Below are 20,753 nucleotides of genomic sequence, written 5' to 3' on the forward strand. Positions count from 1 at the left end.
TTTCAAAAAGGGGTATTTCCACAAGGAGAGATTCCTAATTATGAGAAATTAAGCATAAGATTATAACAATTTAATCAAGAATATTACTATTGCTAATAATTACCATAAGTTTTCAAGAACTCCTTGTTACCTGCTAAATGGAGGTAAATGTCAGTGTAATCATTGTTCGTGATGCATAATGTAGCCAATGATGCTATCTGCAACCAAATGTCATTTTATTTCTTCTTGGAAATGGGAAAGGATATGGGTGAAAATAATTTTTGAATGAGAATTCAAAGGCAATTAGGAAACAAAAGAATATTGTTTTTTTATGTTTTTGACTGGAATTATACGCTTTAATTTCCTCTAATTGAAATTAAGTTATTCCCCAGGACTCAGGTTCCAGCAATTGTGTCTTCCGTGGTATACAGACCCCTTCGATATCTGTAAACAAATAGGGAGAAATTTGTAACTTAATATAAAGGCATTGCAAACGAGAAGCATCTGACCTGTCTGTCACATAGATTAAAACAACTAAAAGGTCATTCCCATATAAATTGCAAAGCTTGGGCCAAGGCCACTCAATCTCTTCTCTCTTTCTTTTTTTTTTTATGGAAAAGAAAAGATTTTTTAATATTTTCCCTCCACTCAAAATAAATAGGACATATAGTTTGTGATATATTTAGAACATAGATACATACCTATAAATCATAAAACAAATCTGATTGGGAAAAGAAAGAAAAACGGGAAAAATGTATTAATCATAGAGTTAAATCACCAACAAAAATGCATGGTTGAAAACTTGAAAGTAGATTAAGCTTTTGTCAAGCTTAATAATTACTATAAATTAGGTCGCCACAAACGGATAAAGATGCATAACACAAGCCGCCAGTAAATGACGTCATTCACCGGTGAATACAGTCGGAAGATTAAATGTAAATTCCACCATTTTTAACTTCTTTTATACCAGCCGCACATTTGTAGTTGGAAAGAAAACCATAGTAAATTAAAAGAAAAAGAAAAAAAAGGAGGGAGAGAGAACAAATGTTATTAAAATGGAAATAAGAGAGAGAAATAGAATTAAAAACACAACAACCAGAGGAGAGAGCTTATATAAGACATTGTTCTCTCTCTCATTTTCTATTGCTCTAATTTTTTCTTGTTTTTTCAAGTGCTCTGCTTCTGTTTTTCTTCAGAATAACAGAAGCCGAAAAAAAAAAAAAGTAGTTAAAAGCAGGATTTTCATTTTTCTTTGTTAGGGTAATGTACATTTCTGAGCTGTTTAGATTAAGGAAGTACAGGGAGTTTTAAGCTTGTGGGTTGCTGCAAAATAGTGGGGGGTGTTTGAGCCAGTGACTGGCATTTTTCCAGCTTGCTCTACCTCCATTGTTTTGCGTGAACCAGAAGCAAATTCACAAAGAAAGAAAAATAAAGAAAGAAACAAAAGAAGGGAAATATTCCATCTCCTTTGTTGAAGAATGTCCTTTATTATTTAAGCAGATCTACTGGGTTGTTTTCAAGACCTGTGTAAAATCATCTTTCACTCTTGTTCTTAGCTTCCCATTTGGTCCTCCCCTGTTTTTGCTCTGTTTATTGTTTTCTTCTTTTAACTTGAAAAAGCTAGGAAATGGATCGGCTTTCTTCGACAACCATTCTTCCTGACACATTCCAGGGAACGAGAGATGATTTCTCCATGCAAATGGCATTGATTTGGGGTCAGATCAAAGCGCCATTGATCGTACCATTATTGAGACTTGCGGTTATCGTTTGTTTGATCATGTCTTTGATGCTTTTCATTGAGAGGGTTTACATGGGCATAGTCATTATGTTGGTCAAGCTCTTCGGTAGAAAACCAGAGAGAAGATACAAATGGGAACCCATGAAAGATGATGTTGAGTTGGGAAACTCAGCTTATCCCATGGTTCTGGTTCAAATTCCAATGTACAATGAAAGAGAGGTTCTTTTCTGCTAAGACAACATTACAGCATTTTCCTTTTTTCTTTTTCTTTTTAAGTCCATTGTTTAATTGTATACTTTCTTTTTTTATTAATAATGCAGGTTTATCAACTTTCAATTGGGGCAGCATGTGGCCTCTCATGGCCTTCTGATCGGATCATTATTCAAGTCCTTGATGATTCAACTGACCCGACGATTAAGGTACCCAAAAAAAACCATATTTTAAAAGAGAAATTGAGTTTTACTAACAAGTTTAGTGAGAATTCTTATGATCTGGGTTGCCTTGTTTTCTTGCATGAAAAAATATATTAAAAAAAATGAAGGACTTGGTGGAGTTAGAGTGCCAAAGATGGGCAAGCAAAGGCATCAACATCAAATACGAGATAAGAGACAATAGAAATGGCTACAAAGCAGGCGCTCTGAAAGAAGGCATGAAACGCAGCTACGTGAAACATTGTGATTACGTAGTCATTTTCGACGCTGATTTCCAGCCAGAACCTGATTTCCTTTGGCGTACCATTCCTTTCCTTGTTCACAACCCGGAATTAGCTTTGGTTCAAGCCCGTTGGAAATTCGGTAATTCCGCTTAATCACCTGTTAAATACTACCACTGCTACTACTATTACTCGTCGTAATAGTATTAACAAAGCCATCCCTTAATTAGCTTTGACTAAATAAAAACTTGTTTCGTTTCTTACAACCTTATATTAGACTTTGGTGTGAATTGTGAAACGAGCACTGTTGAAACGATTATTTTTTGAAAACTGTCGGTGGGTCTATTAGGGGTATAGTTAGGTAGGCCCCCACCCTCGTGGATCTATGGACGGTCCAGTCTTTTCTGGCTGAACAGAGATTTGGACACGTGCGTGCTTTATATCGGTGCGAAAATGAGAAGTATAAAAATGCTGAAAAAGTAGAGAGAGCTATTTCCAGATGTTGTTTTTGGTATTTTGATCTATTTTCGTTTGTCTGATACTCTTTGGAAGCAAAGAAAATGCACCTGGAATTTGTCATTTTGGTGATTATTTTAACTTCCGGGACTTTATCCTGCTGTAGAATCCAAGCCATTACCACAACTGTGAGAAAGTTATGAACTGAACTATTCCCTGCGCCATGGCTTTCTTTCATTCATATTGATTTTCGGTGGTAGAAAAAGTGCTCGAATTGCTAGTACAGTCTGGATATTTGGAGCATGACATGCGAACATGTGGCAGCCTTGGTGGGTTAATTTGATGAGTTTTATCTCAGCAAAAGAGGCCCGAAATTGATTTTAAATGGACCCAAAAAAGGTTAGCTAATTGATCTGGTAGACACTTTTTAGCTAGGAAAAAGCTGCAAGACTACCTAGTATTTATTTGCTAGGGAGGCACCATGTCCTGGGCGGATCTACCCCAGTATCCTTTCCAATAAATGTTGAGAACTGCTCTGGAAAAGGGCATGTTTGGGCTTAAAAGAACATGTAGAGGGTGAGTTATCTTTGTCTTGTACAGAAAAACTGTCTACTCACATTCCCGGCAGCTTGCATGTGCAATAGTGGAAGTGGTGGACCTCATGCCTTGCTCACTATCCATGTGTACTAGCCGACGTTCGATTTTAATGGCCCTCTTGATATCATCATGATAATTTGTAGATAGGATATTTTCGCTAATGCCAGCTAAAGATGCTAAATGGTTTTCCTGCTGTTGTTTCTTTTTCTTTTTATTTCTTACAGTGAATGCTGATGAGTGCTTGATGACAAGAATGCAAGAAATGTCACTAGATTACCACTTCACTGTGGAACAAGAAGTGGGGTCTTCCACTTATGCCTTCTTCGGCTTCAACGGTAATAATAAAAAACAGAAAAACAAACCCGTTAAATGGAATTTATTTTAATTTTTTATTTATAAACGAAAAGTTAAACAAGCAAGAGATACGAATAAATTGTTGAATCAAACGTTGGTGTGTAACTGGGTAAATTTTAAATCTAATTTCATATTGGGTTAAACTTGTGTAGGAACTGCTGGAGTGTGGAGAATTGCTGCTTTGAATGAGGCAGGAGGATGGAAGGATAGAACCACAGTGGAGGATATGGACTTGGCAGTCCGAGCTAGTCTAAAAGGCTGGAAATTCCTTTACCTGGGAAGCCTAAAGGTACTGTCCTGAGTTCTATCTATCCAGTGATTTGGATGCATATTCAGAACTCAACTGGAGTCAGACCGACATCAGCTTCGATTCACAGCTCGAGATATTTCATTTTGTTTGGTCCAATGTTACATTTTACAGCTTAACTTGCTTATTTATTTTGTTTATCAATAAGAAAACAAGGCTCAGAATTTTACTGCTTGATCTCTAGGTGAAAAATGAATTGCCTAGTACATTGAAGGCTTATCGCTATCAACAGCACCGTTGGTCTTGTGGTCCTGCCAACCTTTTCAGGAAAATGGTGATGGAGATTATTACAAACAAGGTTAGCTACTTAAACTGATAAATTAAGGAGTTAAATCACTATAAATTTCATTGGCTGGCTCTTTATATTTTGACCCCTTGGTAAACTTTACTGCAGAAAGTGTCCTCATGGAAGAAGGTACATGTAATCTACAGCTTCTTCGTGGTCAGAAAGCTTGTTGCCCACATTGTTACATTCATATTTTACTGCGTTGTATTACCTGCAACTGTTCTGGTACCTGAAGTTGAGGTTCCAAAGTGGGGAGCTGTTTATATTCCTTCTATCATTACCATTCTCAACGCAGTTGGAACTCCAAGGTCTGCTTCTTTTGCAGTCTGTTTCGCTTTTTGAGTCCTTTGCCCCCTTAGATTTTATTATTCTCTCGTAACTTGAAATAGAATTCTGAATTCATCGTCCGAAAAATATACAAGTTTGATTATACTGTGCATAAGCTGCTTGATTTTGATAACGTAACACAAATTGATGTGTAAATCGACTCTCAAGAAATCAGGTTGCCCTGCTTCTATGAAGGAGCTCCAACAAAGATTGCTTGAATGGTAGAAGAAGACATTAGCTTATAAGCTTATGATTTTGCAAACAATATACTATTCTGCTTTTCTTAGGAAATCGTTTAGAGGTCTAATTAGCTGTTCTTCCACTCGAATGTTTCCAAGAAAAAATATTAGCCTTATTCACCTAATTAACATTTACTTTACATATTTCTCTTTCAGATCGCTTCACTTATTGGTCTTTTGGATCCTCTTTGAAAATGTCATGTCATTGCATCGGACCAAGGCTACCTTTATTGGCCTGCTAGAGGCTGGTAGAGTAAATGAATGGATTGTCACTGAGAAACTGGGAGATGCTCTCAAGGCTAGAGCAGGCACAAAGGGACCCAGAAAACCTCGTTTCAGGTTTGGAGAAAGGTACAGGCTATCAAATTGAGTCTGCTATTGCAACCTTGACTTATCATTCAAATTAGCCTTTTAAGCATTGAGACCAAAAAAACAGTAACACACTATTATATTCGTTAGTATCTGATTTAAAACTCTTGTTTTGCGTTTAAATTTTGACAGACTCCACTTGTTAGAGCTTTGTGTCGGAGCTTACCTCTTCTTCTGTGGCTGCTATGATGTTGTGTTCGGGAAAAACCACTACTTCATATATCTTTTTGCCCAAGCAATTGCCTTCTTCATCATGGGATTTGGTTATGTTGGCACCATTGTCCCCAACTCTTAGTGCGATTCCTGAAGTAGTCGTTGGTGTAATTCTTTTGGCTACTAAGTAATCGCCCTCAGCAGGTCTTTCTCTCCTTCAGCAACAGAGTATGTGGCGTTTATAGGGACATTTTCTTGCAATTTAGTTTTGTATAAAAAGACGGGGATAAAAAACACGGTTATTCTTTCAGGTTGAGTATAAGAATTCGAGTATGTTACTCGAAACAAGTTAGTCCTCTTGTGAATATCCAAGAAATTATGGAAAATACATAGCAAATGTTGTAATGGCAATGCGTCATACAGAGAAGATAAGGGGCAAATGAATGCAGTTTCTGGGTTTAGACACCAGATAGATATGGGGAAGATTTTGGAGTGAATTGTTTGCAATTGTGATCTTTTCTTTCTTTCTTGAAGCTCTTCTTTTCCTCCTCTTTCCGATTCTGTTGTGGTTGGGATTTGTTTGAGAAGGAATAAAATAATTGGAAAAGGGTAATTTACGAAGTTGATTTTCCATTCATCTTTGTCTCTCTGCCCCTCTCTCTCTCTCTCTCACACAAACACACTGTGTGGAAGCATAGTCCGGAGAAAATGCTGCTATGTATACAACGACCTTTTGTTTGAGAATAAATGGTTTATGTGATAGATAAAGAATGCAATGAAGGAGCCGACTTCAATAATTTACAATTCTTTGCATGGAAGGGAATGCCTTCATCTTTCCAAATGAAACATAGGTCACACGACAAAGACTTCACAATTTTGATCCTTCCACTCTTAAGTTTGCTCACAATACAAAGTAAGCATTGTATCTTGGTACAGCCTGACACTCTTCAAACCACTCTTAAGGCCAAATGTTGAAAACAATTCCATTTCCTCTCCGGCTGAGAATTATAACGAATTAACACCCTTGTTGATTCTTCCTGCGAGGAAAAGGAGTGCTGCCTGCCACCCTGAACCCACATATCTGTGGCATAGGTCTCTACTCCCTTAACTAGCCAGTTAAAAAATGTCATAATCGAATCAACCTGAGAGCTTAATATGATACATGAGGTTCCAATAGTATTTCTTATTTACTGACACTTCTCTTCCGGGCAGCTAATACGAAGGATTTCCACTGTTTGCTTGTACACAAGTAATGACCACTTTCAAGTTTCAACTCAACTTAACATTCCATGGTAAGGATCAGGTCTGGTTTCAGGTCTGGGAGTAGTTGATGTTCAAAGGCATATGAAATTTTGGTGTATTCAAGTTGCTTCCCCTCAAGGGCCAAGGCGATCCAAGTTGCCAACCAGTCACATTTATCATGTATCATTTATGATTCGATAAATTAGACAAGACTTGAAATAAAGTGAAGTGACAGAATGAATTTATAACTTCAACAACACTAGTTATCAATCCCGGTGGTACCATGCCAGCTTTTGTGTGGTTATATCATGCCACTGATCAACGACTTTTTCTCTCTATGCATGCCCTGGAAAGACATTAGGCTCTTGATTATTAGCCAGAAACAGAAAAGCGATCACATTCTGTTGACACTTGACAGCACCTGTGGGCTCTGTTCAACATTCACCTGTGAGAACTAGGCCTACTGCTTTATATCTGCGTTCTCCAATTTATCAGCCAAGTGAAAAGATAGTATGAACCGTTTACTCCAGGTTAACAAGGATTTCTTTATTTGACTAATTTTAACTCCCAATGAATCATATTAAAATCATAAAATATTCTATTATAAGGTTCTACTAATGATAATGTGTTAAAATGAAAAATTATATGGCAAAATTTAACTGCAAGTGAAATTTGTTGATGTGAAATAATTTGATATAATCATTTCTTACCACTGCCAGGTAATAACTAGCAAGTACAAGATAAAAAAAAAAAAGTGAGACTTCTCTACTTGTTGGGTCATCACAGGTAGAAAGGGACTTCTTTTCGTGACGCAAATGGAGGGCTTACGGTATTTTTGATGGGCTTACTTGGGCTACGTCTTGAACTTGCTCTAAGTTTCCGGCCCAAGTGTTTAATCAAACCCCTTTTTTCGGCCCATTTAATTAAACCCTTCAAAAGGGTTCTAATGGAGTCAAAACCGTAACCCGATTCATCGCAAAACTCAAACATGGCAGCAAAGCGCGTCACTCTCCTCTCCAAATTCTCCTGCGATTCCCAGAAGAAACTCCAAACTTCCCTCTCTCTCTGCACGCTCTCTTCACCAGACAAAACGCAAACCAATGAAGCCCCAACAGCCAACACCAACAACGAAAATGAAAGCTTTATGCATAACCATGAATGCCATCAACATATTCAAAACCTTTCCGCTTTTCTCCAACAGGGCCGTACCGAAGCTGCTCAAAACCTCACAAAATCTCTTCTTTTCTCAAAATCGCCATTTTCTTCACCATCTGATCTCTTCACTCTCTTCTCTCTTACCTCACCTTCTTTAAAACTCATTTTTTCAAATATTCTCTTGTCTTTATTAGCAGAATCCAAAATGCACAGTGAAGCTCTGGAGCTATATAAAGCTATGAGGAAAGAAGGTATGCAACCTTCTATAACTTCTCTTAACTTGTTGCTTGAATCTTTAGTGTCTTTGAATAAGTTTGATAAAACCATTAATTTGTTTGAGGAAATAATTGAGTCTGGTTTTAGACCCAATAAATTTATGTATGGAAAAGCTGTTCAAGCTGCTGTAAAATTAGGGGATTTGAAAAGGGCTAATGAGTATGTGCATTCTATGAAGAAAAAAGGGGTGAGTCCAAGTTTGTTTATTTATAATGCTTTGATTGGTGGGGTTTGTAAAGAGAAGAGAATTAGGGATGCAGAGAAACTGTTTAATGAGATGCTTGAGAGAAAGTTGGTGGCAAGTGTGGTTACTTATAATACACTTATTGATGGGTATTGTAAGGTTGGGGAGTTGGAGAAAGCGTTTGATTTAAAAGAGAGGATGGTAAGAGAGAATGTGGAGCCTAACCTTGTCACTTTCAATATATTGGTTGGTGGGCTTTGTCGTGCCCGTAGGATGGAGGAGGCGAAACATGTTTTGAAGGAAATGGAAGCTCGAGGATTTGCTCCTGATGGGTTTACTTGCAGTATACTTTTTGATGGGTTTTTAAGGAGTGGGAATGTTGAAAGTGCATTGGCTTTGTATGAAGAAGTGAGTGGGAAAGGAGTTGGAATCAATAGATATATGTTAAGCAACTGGTTGAATTATTTATGCAAGGAAGGGAAAGTTGAAAAAGCAGAAGAGGTTTTGCAGAAAGAAATTGAAAAAGGGTTTGTGCTGAATGAGGTGGTATATAATACCATTGTGAATGGATATTGTCGGATTAGTAACATGAACAAAGCCATTTCGATGGTTGAGCATATGGAGAAGTTGGGGTTGAGGCCGGATTGTGTTACTTTCAATTCTTTGATTGACAAATTTTGTGAAATGAAAGAGGTGGAATATGCTGAAGAATGGGTAAAAATGATGAGAGAGAAGGGTGTTTTACCGAATGTTGAGACATACAACATCCTAATCAATGGTTTTGGGCAAATGTGCCTATTGGATAGGTGTTTTGCTATTATAGAAGAAATGGAAAATCGTGGGATTAAGCCAAATGTCATAAGTTATGGTTCCATTATAAATTATTTATGCAAGGATGGTAAGCTTCTTGAAGCTGAAATAACCTTCAGGGATATGGTAAGTAGAGGGGTATTGCCTAATGTGCTAATATATAACATGCTCATTGCTGGTAATTGCACGGCAGGAAAGTTGAAAGATGCTTTCAGGTACTTTGATGAAATGGTGAAAGGTGAAACAAGACCAACAATTGTAACATACAACACACTCATCAATGGGCTGTGCAAAAAGGGAAGGGTAACTGAAGCTGAAGATTTGCTTTCCCAAATTACAAGTAGTGGGTGTACTCCTGATGTCATCACCTACAACACCTTGATATCAGGGTATTCTAATGAGGGAAATGCTCATAAATGTCTGGAATTGTATGAAAACATAAAGAGTTTGGGCATAAAGCCTACTTTGAATACATATTGTCCTCTCATTAGTGTATGCTGCAAGGAAGGTATAGAGCTTGTACAAAGACTGGTTTGTGAAATGTCAGAGATGCATTTGACTCCTGATCGACTTATATACAATATACTGATTCACTTGTATGCGGAGCGTGGAGATGTTCAGGCATTTGCTTTGCATCATGAGATGGTAGAACGAGGAATTTGTTCTGACAAAATGACCTACAATAGCTTGATTCTGGGGAACTTCAGAAGGGGAAACTTGTCAGAAATAAAGAATCTTGTTAGTGATATGAAGGTCAAGGGATTGGCTCCTAAAGCTGATACCTATGACCTACTGATTAGAGGATATTGTGAACAGAAGGATTTCATTGGAGCATATCTTTGGTATAGAGAAATGCTTGAGAATCATTTCCTTCCACGTTTCACGACTTGTAATGAACTTGTGACTGGCCTTTCAGAGCAGGGAAGGTTGCAAGAAGCCCAGATTATCTGCTCAGAAATGAAGGTTAAAGGAATGGATGATTGGAGCTTTGGTGAAGACCTATCTGCTGTTGCGAAAATGTAATTGAGGAGAAATACCGGGGTAGATCGGGTTCTTTGTGAAGCAATATTTTTACAATTAAAGAGACAGGTATCCAATATTCTCTACCATTGTCTGGATTCATGTTCCTGTGAAACTGATTTCTTTCTTTATAGTGCTCGGCTTATTGCTCTAAATGACAGAAGGTGGACACTGAATGACCTCACAAAGGAAGGCTGGTTAGTGCCCCTGCAAGGTCAGTGCATGGAAGGAGCACTGAACGAGTGAAGGTTGAGAAGGATGGCAATGTTCAAGTGGTTAATAAGCATTATGAATGTTTTGCTAGGCAATATTTCCTGTGTATAAGCTTCTAGCCTGACAATCGATGTTCATAGAAAGCCAAAGATGTTTCATATGTATAGTTAATCTCTTCTAACCAATGGGCTTGGGATGCCACTGTTGTCAAAGTAGTATTGCAACATATTTTACAATATTAGAAATATCAAGCCGCATGTAACAATGAAGCAGGATATCATATTGAGTTATTACAAGTGTCGTAGCCTACTTTAATCAAAGAAAAAAAAATCGTGAACAAAACGTACCTTGGGCTACGAGTTTTCCTTCATGAGCTGAAGACATTATTTTATATCTCAACCCAAGACTCCTTTCCTCTCTCCAACTGAGCCTTGGACTGTTGATTTATATGTAGTATGTACACATAAAAAAATTTAAAAGATGTTATATTTATTAATAAAATTAAAAATATATTACATATATTAAAAAGATTTTTTTTTTAATATAAATTCACAACATGTTCTTCAACAGTGAAGAAGAGTAGGACAAAACAGAAGGCCAAAAGCATGAATCATTAATCTTTTACACATTCTCTCTAATTTTTTATTTCACTTTAAAGTTTGCGGCCAAAACCAAAACAAAATATGATATGGTGCTTGACGGGTTACGTGAATGTTCACATAAAAGATATCATCGTGCAATACTAACCATTTAAAAATAAATCAAACAACACATTTTTGATAATTGCTCAAATACGATATCACATACATTATACCTATCGTATTTTATTAGTATTTTCATATTAGACACATTGACGAACTCTCAAAACTGACTCGAGCATACATGGAGGGCTTTATTCTTTCAAATATTGAATCAAAATGTCCAGGTTTTGACAAATGACCTAGGTTCATGATTAAATTATAATTCGAATAGAATGTAATGCAATTTAGAATCCAATTTAATGAAAGATGGACCAATATGAGATTAGAGGCAATTATGTGCTTTGCAACAAGTGCAACATCAACAGTTTTGACATATCGACCACCTCAACAGCCAGCATTTCTAACTGAAGTTTACTTTTGACCTAAGGAGAACCCTAGACAACCTTGTGTTTCCACCTCTTTACAATGACCTCAGGCTAGGCCACTCTTCATGCCCTCGTGGAATATGTGACTTCCTACAACTATGTCTCGGATGACCCGAGTACAGTTTTGCTGGTCGCATCCTGGTAATCCCAAGCATGGACCTTGGTCCCTATTCTCCAAACCTTCATGACTAGCAACCAATATGCGAAAGGTAAGCTGAGTCAGTGCACCTCGTTTTCGAGTTCAGATCAAGTTCCCTGAACTTGAAATTGATGATAAAATACAGAGTGTATATATCTTCTTATATCAAGAGAAATTGTATATATATCTGAGACTCAAATAAAATCAGCACAATTAAGTCCAGTAATTGGTGGCATTCACAACATAAATAACCCCAAACTTCCTTCCCCACCGGATCAATTCCTTCATTCTCTTCCCAATGCTATGTTACACTCCTAGCAAGTACACAAAAGGGTAAGCCACTAAAAGCCTATCAACAATGCAGGAAGAACAAACCTCGTATTAACTCCTTATCAAAGGTTAAGCACACATTCCAATTAAAAAGCCTTTGAAACAGAAAAATAGAATGCCTACTGCTCCAGCCAATTGAAACCTGTCGAGTTGCATAGTTAATTCACTCATTCTTTTTACCTCACAAAGTCAAAAGGAAAATCGTTGACAATTGTGCATCACCACTCACCAACAATACACAACAACGTGAACACTCGAATTATTTCCAAAGAGAGAATTCCAAAAAAAAAAAACATCAAACGAAAAGATTCATCCAAAATCTCATAAATATCTTTCTATTGCTAACATTTCATCAAAAGATTTCTCAGATTCTGGCTCATTGTTATTAACAAAACAAAAACTACCCAAGGACCGAGTTTAACGAATAACTAGATAGTCCCCAGTGTCCAATCTCACCAAAATCAGAGCACTTTGAGAATGTCTTCAGCCCCGCTGAAGGTAAAAGCACCACCTTCCTCCAAATTAAGAACCTTAACGACTCCATCTTCAGCCAAAAGCGCGTATCTTCGGGAGCGGACTCCCAGCCCAACGGGCTTATCACTCAAATCCAATTCACACCCGATTTTCTTCGTGAACTCCCCATTCCCATCAGATAACAACAGAACCTCGTCGTTAATCCCCAGATTCTCCTTCCACGCACGCATCACAAATGCGTCGTTCACCGACACGCAGGCAATGGTGTCCACCCCTTTGGCTTTGAGTTCCCCCGACTTTTCGACGAAGCCCGGGAGGTGCTTCTGGGAACAGGTGGGAGTGAAAGCACCCGGAACGGCGAAGAGGACGGCTTTTTTGCCGGCGGTTAGCGAGGAGATTGAGGTGGTTTGGAGTTCTCCGTCGGCGTCTAAGTAGGAGAGGGTTGCGTCGGGGAGCTTGTCTCCGACGGAGATTGAGGCGCAGATTTGGGTTGTTTTGGTGGAAAAGGAAATGGGTTTTGAAGGGCGGCGGTGGAGGTTGAGGGAACGGGGAGAAAAGGAGAGTTTCGACGAAAAGGATTTAGGGTAAAGTTTGGCGGTGGTAGTGGAAAAAGAGAGGGCGGTTGGCGAGAGAAACCTTGAGACTGTTAAGGAAGCTGCCATTGTTAACGGAAGTGCAAAGAGAGGAGAGAAGAGACAACAAAAGAGTGAGGTTTGTGTGGGCGTTTTGGTTTCGAGGTGGGATTATTTTTTTGGAAGAGGGCGGAGGGAACAAAGGACGTCACGTGAGAAGAAGAGGTTCAGTGATTATTTCTTTGTTGGCAGGCTGCCAGGTTGGTTTTGGTTGAACGATATAATTGGTGACCAAAATGTTTGATGATAATGTTTTCCTATTTCTTTCGTGGGAGTAATCGTGTCCGGTAACTAGGGAAGGGAATATACATGGGAACAAGACCTAAAAAATTTATTAGTAACTGTATTACTTATTTTCTGGAGAAATTAGCAACGTGATTATTTAAGGTTGTAAATGAAAATTTACCATAGATTAGGTTTCATTGAGCAAGATATATAATTACAAAATTAAAAAGAAGTGAGCAATTTACGGGTGGGCAAAATTGGAATTTAATCTTAGGCTCTGAAATATTTTTTACATTAACAAAGAAAAAGTTTAATACCTATTAACATTGTTATTTATATAATATATATATATGTATATATTTAATCTTTTATTCTTTGAATTTGGCTCATTTATCAAATTAAACTTCGAGTAGGTTGATGCTTGAACCTGAATATTTTAATTGTGAGAACCCAGACGTGGCCTGCTGAATGATAAAGACTAAACAATTTTTAATCTTAAAGGCAGGAGAAAACAAATTAACGAAGTGATGTGCATCCCATTCCCATATGCCAGAGGCGCCTAGCAACCTTTCAAAGCAGCGTAATGACACTTTTACACCAAGTCACATGACCTTCACCTGTCAGTTAAGGCTCCTGAGAACCTGGACCAGTGTAATTAATTAAGGCAAAAGCAAGTGGCAGTCAAGATTATTGACTTGTTAAGGTCGCCAAAAGCACAACGCTATGTTTTAGATGGTAAAGTTTTGACCAAAAGCTCGTATTTAATTATCGCATATGAGCTGTTACATTGGTATTGGATGGTGCAAGAACTTGTTTGCTCCGAAACTACATCACAGTGGGCAATGACACAACTCCTGGGAAAATGGGCCCAACTGAGCCTACTGCCCAAGTTGTAGAACGATCAAGTTAAGAAAACTGACACTGAAAGCTGCCTCACTTGCAAGCCCTCCCATGGAATTTGGAAGCCATTGAGCTACAAGACTCATCTTTCCCATTGTAAAAGCATTTTTTTACAGGAAAAGGTAGTGCTGCAAACAAATCAAACAAATATATTGAACGTGACGTACAGGAACATTAGAGCTTAAGACAATTTTAATATCATACTAGCTTCAATGGGATCAATCTCTAAGAGAAAAAGGTAGATGAAAATTGTCTTAAGCTTGAGAAGACTATAAGATATTTTACATGAATCAACTTTAATTTTTTCCATTAACTTATAAAATATTTAAATAATTAAAAAGCCTTAAAAAACTTTTCAGCCTTATTTAAAAGGCGAGCCTAATCAACCCCACGCGTGGCCGTGTCCCAAGTGTTTTAGTGTGCATTGGGAATTTGTTCCGAATTAGGAGCCCAGATATTGGGCTGGGCCGTCCATGTTGAGCTGATCCCTGTAAGATGTAAAACTTCCTGTGCAGACAGTTGCTTCGTTGCTTCTATCATTGGGTCTGGAATTGGGCGGTAGAATTACTCAGAAAAAAAATAAATCAATTTTGACATTAGTGGAAAACATTGTGATAGTGTGCTACTATATAACAGCCTCCTTATGATATAACGACAATATTGTTGTCTGCCTAAAGGCCCAAAGGGTTGTTTAATCAGGAATGGTGCCTTGAATGCATCGATATGTTAGAAAGGCACGGTCTCAAAATAGCTTGCTAAGGGGCCAGTACCAACAAAGCTTCAAACTTCAAAGAGTTCGATCACTTCAAAATGATCAACAATCCTATCAATTATATAATATTGATTGGGTACCACATGGACTCACTAAAAGGCATACATATCTTGGCATGGAATCAGCCAAATTGTTGACAAACGAGAGGAAGTCATGTGAATTTTGAACACTAGTAGCACAAAAGTATATGCCTGATTGATACTCTTTTGCAGTAGTAGCAGTAGCAGCAGTAGGTGCCCAGGGTTCGGTGAGCTCATGTGAATGATTCCGGCAATAAATTAGAGTAAGGACAAACAAACTTCTTGCTCTCCAAGTTAGGAAGTAATTTTCACGTTTTTTAGTTCAAAAGTGCAACATGAAACAATGCAGCTCCATGCGCGAAAAAGACACCCACGCTTACTATAGGAGGCAAAAAATTTCCAGCAATAAGTTCGCAACATTATTAATTACAATATTTTGGATCCAAATATTTGACATTAGATTAATAATTAAAGGCACAATTAAAAATTATAAAGTGAAAAAAAAAGAAATCAGACATGTTACCGGAATTATAAGTTATTATTATGCTTGAATTCGAATGGAAAGAGAAATGTGGAAGTGATTAAGACTCATCAACCAAAAACAAATGCAGATGTAGACAGTGACGACTGTAGTATCCTTGTTGACAGGTTCATCGTCATCCAACATGCGAGTATACATAAAACAATAAAAAAATATATAAAAATTTTAAGAATTGAATGTCAAAATAAGCAGTTAACCCACTAAATTTTTTTCCTCCTTGATAAAGAATTGACTTCATTGGATGGCATGAGTCTACTTTTTATCTTTTATTAAAGAAAAATTCATGTTTTCGAATCAGAAATGATTATTAATTCTAACTATAGGAAGACTTTGCTTTGTGGTTCATAATGCTCGGATCCATCAAAGTGATAAGCAAATGAACTTCGAATCTTGCAGTTATTTTTGTCGGGTCACAAAAATACATATCAGAACTCAATCTGAAGAATTAGTTGGAGCTGGCAGGGGAATATAATCAAATACAAGGGGCAAATGCTGCCCTATTTCAAATAATCGATCAATAGATAAGTTGACTAACATACAGTAGAGCCTGAAACCTACAACGTTGGGAAAATCGCAGTAGGCTAAACACGTTTAACAGAGCAGCCTAAGCATAGTACAATTATTTTGGGGCTTATTTTCTTTAATTTATTTAAAACCTTTTTTAAATTAAGTGGTAATGTTTTCATTTGTGTTGTGAAAATTGTTCAACAAACAACAAAAATAAAATCTAGAGAAATCAAGCAAACAAAAAAATACAAGAATTTACGTGATTCGGCCTCTTGCCTACGTCCACGGGCTATAGCTCTCCAAATCAACCAAAGATCCCTTACACACGCTTTCTCAATAATCTCCCAAACTCCACCTATAGTAAAAGACAGAGTTACAAAGTGTCCTTTCTCTAAGATTCTCAAAGCACTACTTACAATTTTAAAATTTAGAGATATACTTTTATAATATAAAAGTCTAAAGTAGAATATGATTATGATTCTACGTAAAATAAGAAATTTAAAATTGTATATCTATACATAAACCAAAATTCTATTCAAATAAAATATAAAATTTTAGTCAACTTAAAACTCAACAATATATTTACCATTTAACTTGGACAAGAAGCCGAAAACAAAGAATTTTCAGGTGAACCCACCGAACCAAATGTGTAGGCCTTTTTGACAAGTTTACCAAAAAGCATGCGCTTCCGGTCCACCAAAACAACAACGCAAAGAAAGACAGTTTAAACCCGTGCTCCTCACATGTCTTGTTTTTTTTTTCCTCCTGCTTAAACCTAATAAATGCGAAAATCCAATGGCTACTGTATTTTTTGTTTGAAATCAACGGCTCTCATTAACCTATCTCCCCTTTATATAAACCTCACTCCACTGTTCGTTTAAAAACTCTTGTGACCAGTCTCAAACCTTCCTATCTCTTCTGTACGCTCACTCTCTCTTCCCTTTAGATCTCAGAAAAGCTTTTATCTCATGGCTGTTACCATCGTCTCCGTCAAGGCTAGGCAGATCTTCGACAGTCGTGGAAATCCAACGGTCGAGGTTCGCCGTCTCATCCGATCTTCGCTATTTATTTTCGTCCCTTTCGATGATTTTTTGTCACCGATCTGCATATATTTAGCATCTCCGTCACTCATTTCCCGATTAAATCTTTGTCGATCTATTTGCTTTTAGATTTTTACGACTCGATGAGTCGAATCGGTCAGTTAGCTGAGTTTTTCTAATCATTTTTCCCCTGATTGCATACCATAAGCGTTATTCCTGTAGTTAAATTCTGTTATTTTCAGTATTCAAATTTATGCAAAATTTTAATTTATTTTAACGGAATATTTGCTTGAACATGATAGGTTGATGTGGAAACATCCAACGGTAAAAAGGTTAGAGCGGCAGTTCCAAGTGGTGCATCCACTGGTACGTTAATTTATCCCGTAATCATCAAAATAATTAATTTGTACAATTTTTTTCATAATTTTATTAATTTAGTAACGTTTAATTTTGTTTCAGGAGTTTACGAGGCTCTTGAATTGAGGGATGGAGGTTCGGATTACCTTGGCAAAGGTGTATCAAAGGTCAGTTATCTTGCGATTTTATCTTTTATTTTTACTGGCACTTTTCTTAAATAATTTGTTTTATTAACAATTTGCTGCTCTTGTAATATGTATAGGCTGTCGCAAATGTTAACAGAATCATCGGCCCTGCATTGATTGGAAAGGTTTGTCCCTAACTTATTTTCGCCTTTGATTTCGTGTTTGTAATATATCATGAACTGATTGATATGAACTTCTAACTTGGGTTTGTAAGTTGTAACTAAGTTTGGTTGTTACTTTTGCAGCTATTTGATTTTTGCTTCAATAAATGTTATTACTATATGATAAAGAATAAGCAAGTGGAAAGAATGTAGCATTAAGTCAAGCATAACTATTTCATGTATAAGTAGAATCATGCATCATTAACTAACTAAATGGAGCATTTGGTTGAACTTAATGAAATAATTCACGGTATACTTTGTCCTGAAGTGTGTTTTTTCAATTGCTTTTTGTAGGATCCAACTGAGCAGACTGCTATTGACAATTTCATGGTTCAACAACTAGATGGAACTCAAAATAAGTGGGGTTGGTGCAAACAAAAGGTAACCAAGCTGCTTGCTTCTTTATCTTTCAAATGATTTTTTTAAGCTTATTAACACCTCCTTTTAATGTTTTTGTCTTTTTTCTTGTTAATTTCCCTCCAGCTTGGTGCAAATGCCATTCTTGCAGTGTCCCTTGCAGTTTGCAAAGCTGGGGCTGAAGCAAAGAACATTCCCCTTTACAAGGTACATTCTGGCTTCTTAAGACTTGTGTAAGCATCTGAATATCGCTGTGTGAATGGGGGAATGATTTCTATTGATGGCCTCCAAACCACTTAATCTTGTTTGGGTAATTTATTATATAGAAAATTTTCCTTGTTTGTGTCATATGTATTTAATAAACCTACCCTTTGGATGCAGCACATCGCTAACCTTGCTGGTAACAAGAAGTTGGTTCTGCCAGTCCCTGCTTTCAATGTCATCAACGGTGGATCACATGCAGGAAACAAACTTGCTATGCAAGTATGGGTCTTGAAATTCCCTTTTTTTTGTTGGTCATTTCTTGATATTGATGTCCTCATTCGTCTATGTTTGCAGGAGTTCATGATTCTCCCTATCAGAGCAACATCTTTTAAAGAGGCCATGAAGATGGGTGTGGAAGTCTACCACCACTTGAAGACTGTGATCAAGAAGAAGTATGGTCAAGATGCAACCAATGTTGGTGATGAAGGTGGTTTTGCTCCTAATATTCAGGTCAATCCTTGGTTGATGAAATCTCAAGGTTTCACTTTATATTTACCTGTTATTTTCTTTTTCAGTTGAAGACTAGTTATTTGATATCATTTTTTGTGCAAGTTCAGGAGAACAAGGAGGGCCTTGAATTGCTAAAGACTGCCATTTCTAATGCTGGTTACACAGGCAGAGTTAGTGCCCCTTATTACTAACCTTTATTAATTTTCTGTTACTTTGATGTCAGGAGATGACTGATTGAATGTTCCATTTCTTTTCTAGGTTGTTATTGGAATGGATGTTGCTGCATCTGAATTTTATGGATCAGATAAAACCTATGACCTGAACTTCAAAGAAGAGGTGAGCACTGTCAGAACTCACAAGATATTCGCAATCATTGTACCTTTTTTGAGATCTGTTTATACTTTATAACTGTATCATTTAATGATAACCTGTTCTTTCAAGTTGCCCTGTTAATGTTATACTAATTTTGTTTGCTCCATTTATTTCTGTTGTTTGGCATGTGCAGAACAATGACGGTTCAGAAAAGATCCCAGGAGATGCTCTCAAAGATTTATACAAGTCATTTGCTTCTGAGTATCCTATTGTGTCAATTGAAGACCCATTTGACCAAGATGATTGGGAGCACTACACCAAATTAACCTGCGAAATTGGAGGGAAAGTTCAGATTGTGGGAGATGATCTCTTGGTCACCAATCCAAAGGTTAGAAATTGGCATTTCCATGTGTGTTTTCCCTATAGGAAATAGAGCATGTATTTCAAAGTATTCCTTTTGATGGAACATGACATGTTCATTCTCTTTTCTTAATGTATGCAGAGGGTTGAGAAGGCTATCAAAGAAAAAGCTTGCAATGCGCTTCTTCTCAAGGTATTACTTGGTTCTTTTTCTTTAGAAAGTCATTTTTGGTTTTTGGCCTTGCATTGGATAGAAATCTAATTCTTTGTTGGTATGATTGGGAAACAGGTTAATCAAATTGGATCAGTTACTGAAAGCATTGAAGCTGTCAAAATGTCCAAGCGAGCTGGATGGGGTGTGATGGCCAGCCACCGCAGGTTTGAATGTCAAGTTTAAATGAAAAAATTGTTAATATGATTTGTCATTCATATCTTTTCCAAAATTCCAGTTACTCACAGAACCTTTAAATTATTTACTTGCAGTGGTGAAACCGAGGATACTTTTATTGCAGATCTTTCAGTGGGTTTGGCCACGGTAATAAATTCTGTTGAAATCTGAATCTACAACCTTAATTGTTGTGAATTAAGATGTTGCAATCTAATTCTTGTTCTTAACATGTTTTCTTTTTTTAAAAAAAAAATCAGGGTCAAATTAAGACTGGAGCTCCATGCAGGTCTGAGCGTCTAGCTAAGTACAATCAGGTTAACATCCTCACCTTTAATCAAACATATGTTTTTCTTTTAATTGAGTTTTATGTTGATTCCTATCAAGACATGACTCTTTTTTCGAAGAAGAGAAAATTGTGCCAAGCTTTGTCTGATTTATCTTATCTTGGGAGTCTTTTGTGCATCCAGCTTTTACGTATTGAGGAAGAGCTTGGTCCTGAGGCATTTTACGCCGGAGCAAGCTACCGCGCTCCTGTTGGACCCTATTAAGAGTCTGTTGGATGGTACGCTTGCTGAGGCGGGATGGTTGTGTGCGATAGAGCTTCACATGCAATAAATAAGTGTAGCACGTAGAGTGGGTTGGACCCAAACATTTTTCAATAATTTTGACTGAAATTTTGTTCCAACAAACTTTTATGTTTTGTTATTTCGGAAATGATGGTTCCGCTTTTTATTTACCTTTGGGTAGAGATATCTTTTGTTACTAGCAACTTAATTTTACGCAAGAATTTCTGGACACCACAAGCCTTATTTTCTTTAATTCTTGAAGGCAATTCTTCATTTACTCAGTCAATGGA

The 20,753-nt window shown here is 37.2% G+C and overlaps 4 protein-coding genes across 6 annotated transcripts; 3 read left to right on the plus strand and 1 right to left on the minus strand.

Moving 5' to 3' along the window:
• The first annotated feature begins 1,074 nt into the window (after positions 1 to 1,074).
• On the plus strand, positions 1,075 to 6,078 carry ATCSLA09 (Nucleotide-diphospho-sugar transferases superfamily protein). The gene is made up of 9 exons (XM_021433475.2): positions 1,075 to 1,936; positions 2,038 to 2,136; positions 2,259 to 2,511; positions 3,647 to 3,757; positions 3,929 to 4,065; positions 4,268 to 4,381; positions 4,478 to 4,677; positions 5,092 to 5,286; positions 5,437 to 6,078. Exons 1-9 carry the CDS (start codon positions 1,607 to 1,609, stop codon positions 5,597 to 5,599), a joined length of 1,602 nt encoding a protein of 533 aa, XP_021289150.1. The 5' UTR covers positions 1,075 to 1,606; the 3' UTR covers positions 5,600 to 6,078.
• Positions 6,079 to 7,614: 1,536 nt separating this feature from the next.
• On the plus strand, positions 7,615 to 10,788 carry LOC110420230 (pentatricopeptide (PPR) repeat-containing protein). 3 transcript variants are annotated; one of them, XM_021433467.1, is made up of 2 exons: positions 7,615 to 10,213; positions 10,279 to 10,788. In XM_021433467.1, exon 1 carries the CDS (start codon positions 7,688 to 7,690, stop codon positions 10,145 to 10,147), a length of 2,460 nt encoding a protein of 819 aa, XP_021289142.1. In that variant the 5' UTR covers positions 7,615 to 7,687; the 3' UTR covers positions 10,148 to 10,213; positions 10,279 to 10,788. The 3 variants fall into 3 exon arrangements, with proteins under 3 accessions (XP_021289142.1, XP_021289141.1, XP_021289143.1); XM_021433466.1 differs by having other exon boundaries at positions 10,306 to 10,788; XM_021433468.1 differs by having other exon boundaries at positions 10,309 to 10,788.
• A 1,399-nt stretch (positions 10,789 to 12,187) lies between these two features.
• LOC110420231 (Thioredoxin superfamily protein) lies at positions 12,188 to 13,262 on the minus strand. The gene has a single exon (XM_021433469.2). The coding sequence runs from the start codon at positions 13,086 to 13,088 to the stop codon at positions 12,414 to 12,416; it is 675 nt and encodes a 224-aa protein (XP_021289144.1). The 5' UTR covers positions 13,089 to 13,262; the 3' UTR covers positions 12,188 to 12,413.
• A 3,638-nt stretch (positions 13,263 to 16,900) lies between these two features.
• LOS2 (Enolase) lies at positions 16,901 to 20,633 on the plus strand. The gene is made up of 16 exons (XM_021433486.2): positions 16,901 to 17,060; positions 17,366 to 17,429; positions 17,523 to 17,587; positions 17,683 to 17,730; positions 18,061 to 18,147; positions 18,250 to 18,330; positions 18,505 to 18,606; positions 18,682 to 18,837; positions 18,945 to 19,007; positions 19,096 to 19,173; positions 19,343 to 19,537; positions 19,652 to 19,702; positions 19,799 to 19,887; positions 19,993 to 20,044; positions 20,155 to 20,211; positions 20,365 to 20,633. Exons 1-16 carry the CDS (start codon positions 16,992 to 16,994, stop codon positions 20,443 to 20,445), a joined length of 1,338 nt encoding a protein of 445 aa, XP_021289161.1. The 5' UTR covers positions 16,901 to 16,991; the 3' UTR covers positions 20,446 to 20,633.
• Positions 20,634 to 20,753: the final 120 nt, after the last annotated feature.

This window comes from Theobroma umbraticum, unplaced genomic scaffold (genome assembly GCF_002168275.2).
Source record: "Theobroma umbraticum cultivar Fairchild unplaced genomic scaffold, ASM216827v3 scaffold_86.0, whole genome shotgun sequence".
In the NCBI taxonomy this organism is placed as follows: domain Eukaryota; kingdom Viridiplantae; phylum Streptophyta; class Magnoliopsida; order Malvales; family Malvaceae; genus Theobroma; species Theobroma umbraticum.

What these genes read in the sequence shown, in the direction of transcription:
- ATCSLA09 (XM_021433475.2), top strand. Translation starts at nt 1,607, where the DNA reads ATGGATCGGCTTTCTTCGACAACCATTCTTCCTGACACATTCCAGGGA. An exon ending in TTTACCTGGGAAGCCTAAAG is followed by an intron (nt 4,066 to 4,267) that starts GTACTGTCCTGA and finishes CTTGATCTCTAG; the next exon opens with GTGAAAAATGAATTGCCTAG. An exon ending in TGGAGATTATTACAAACAAG is followed by an intron (nt 4,382 to 4,477) that starts GTTAGCTACTTA and finishes ACTTTACTGCAG; the next exon opens with AAAGTGTCCTCATGGAAGAA.
- LOC110420230 (XM_021433467.1), top strand. Translation starts at nt 7,688, where the DNA reads ATGGCAGCAAAGCGCGTCACTCTCCTCTCCAAATTCTCCTGCGATTCC.
- LOC110420231 (XM_021433469.2), bottom strand. Translation starts at nt 13,088, where the DNA reads ATGGCAGCTTCCTTAACAGTCTCAAGGTTTCTCTCGCCAACCGCCCTC.
- LOS2 (XM_021433486.2), top strand. Translation starts at nt 16,992, where the DNA reads ATGGCTGTTACCATCGTCTCCGTCAAGGCTAGGCAGATCTTCGACAGT. An exon ending in TTGGCAAAGGTGTATCAAAG is followed by an intron (nt 17,588 to 17,682) that starts GTCAGTTATCTT and finishes TAATATGTATAG; the next exon opens with GCTGTCGCAAATGTTAACAG. An exon ending in ACCTGAACTTCAAAGAAGAG is followed by an intron (nt 19,174 to 19,342) that starts GTGAGCACTGTC and finishes TGGCATGTGCAG; the next exon opens with AACAATGACGGTTCAGAAAA.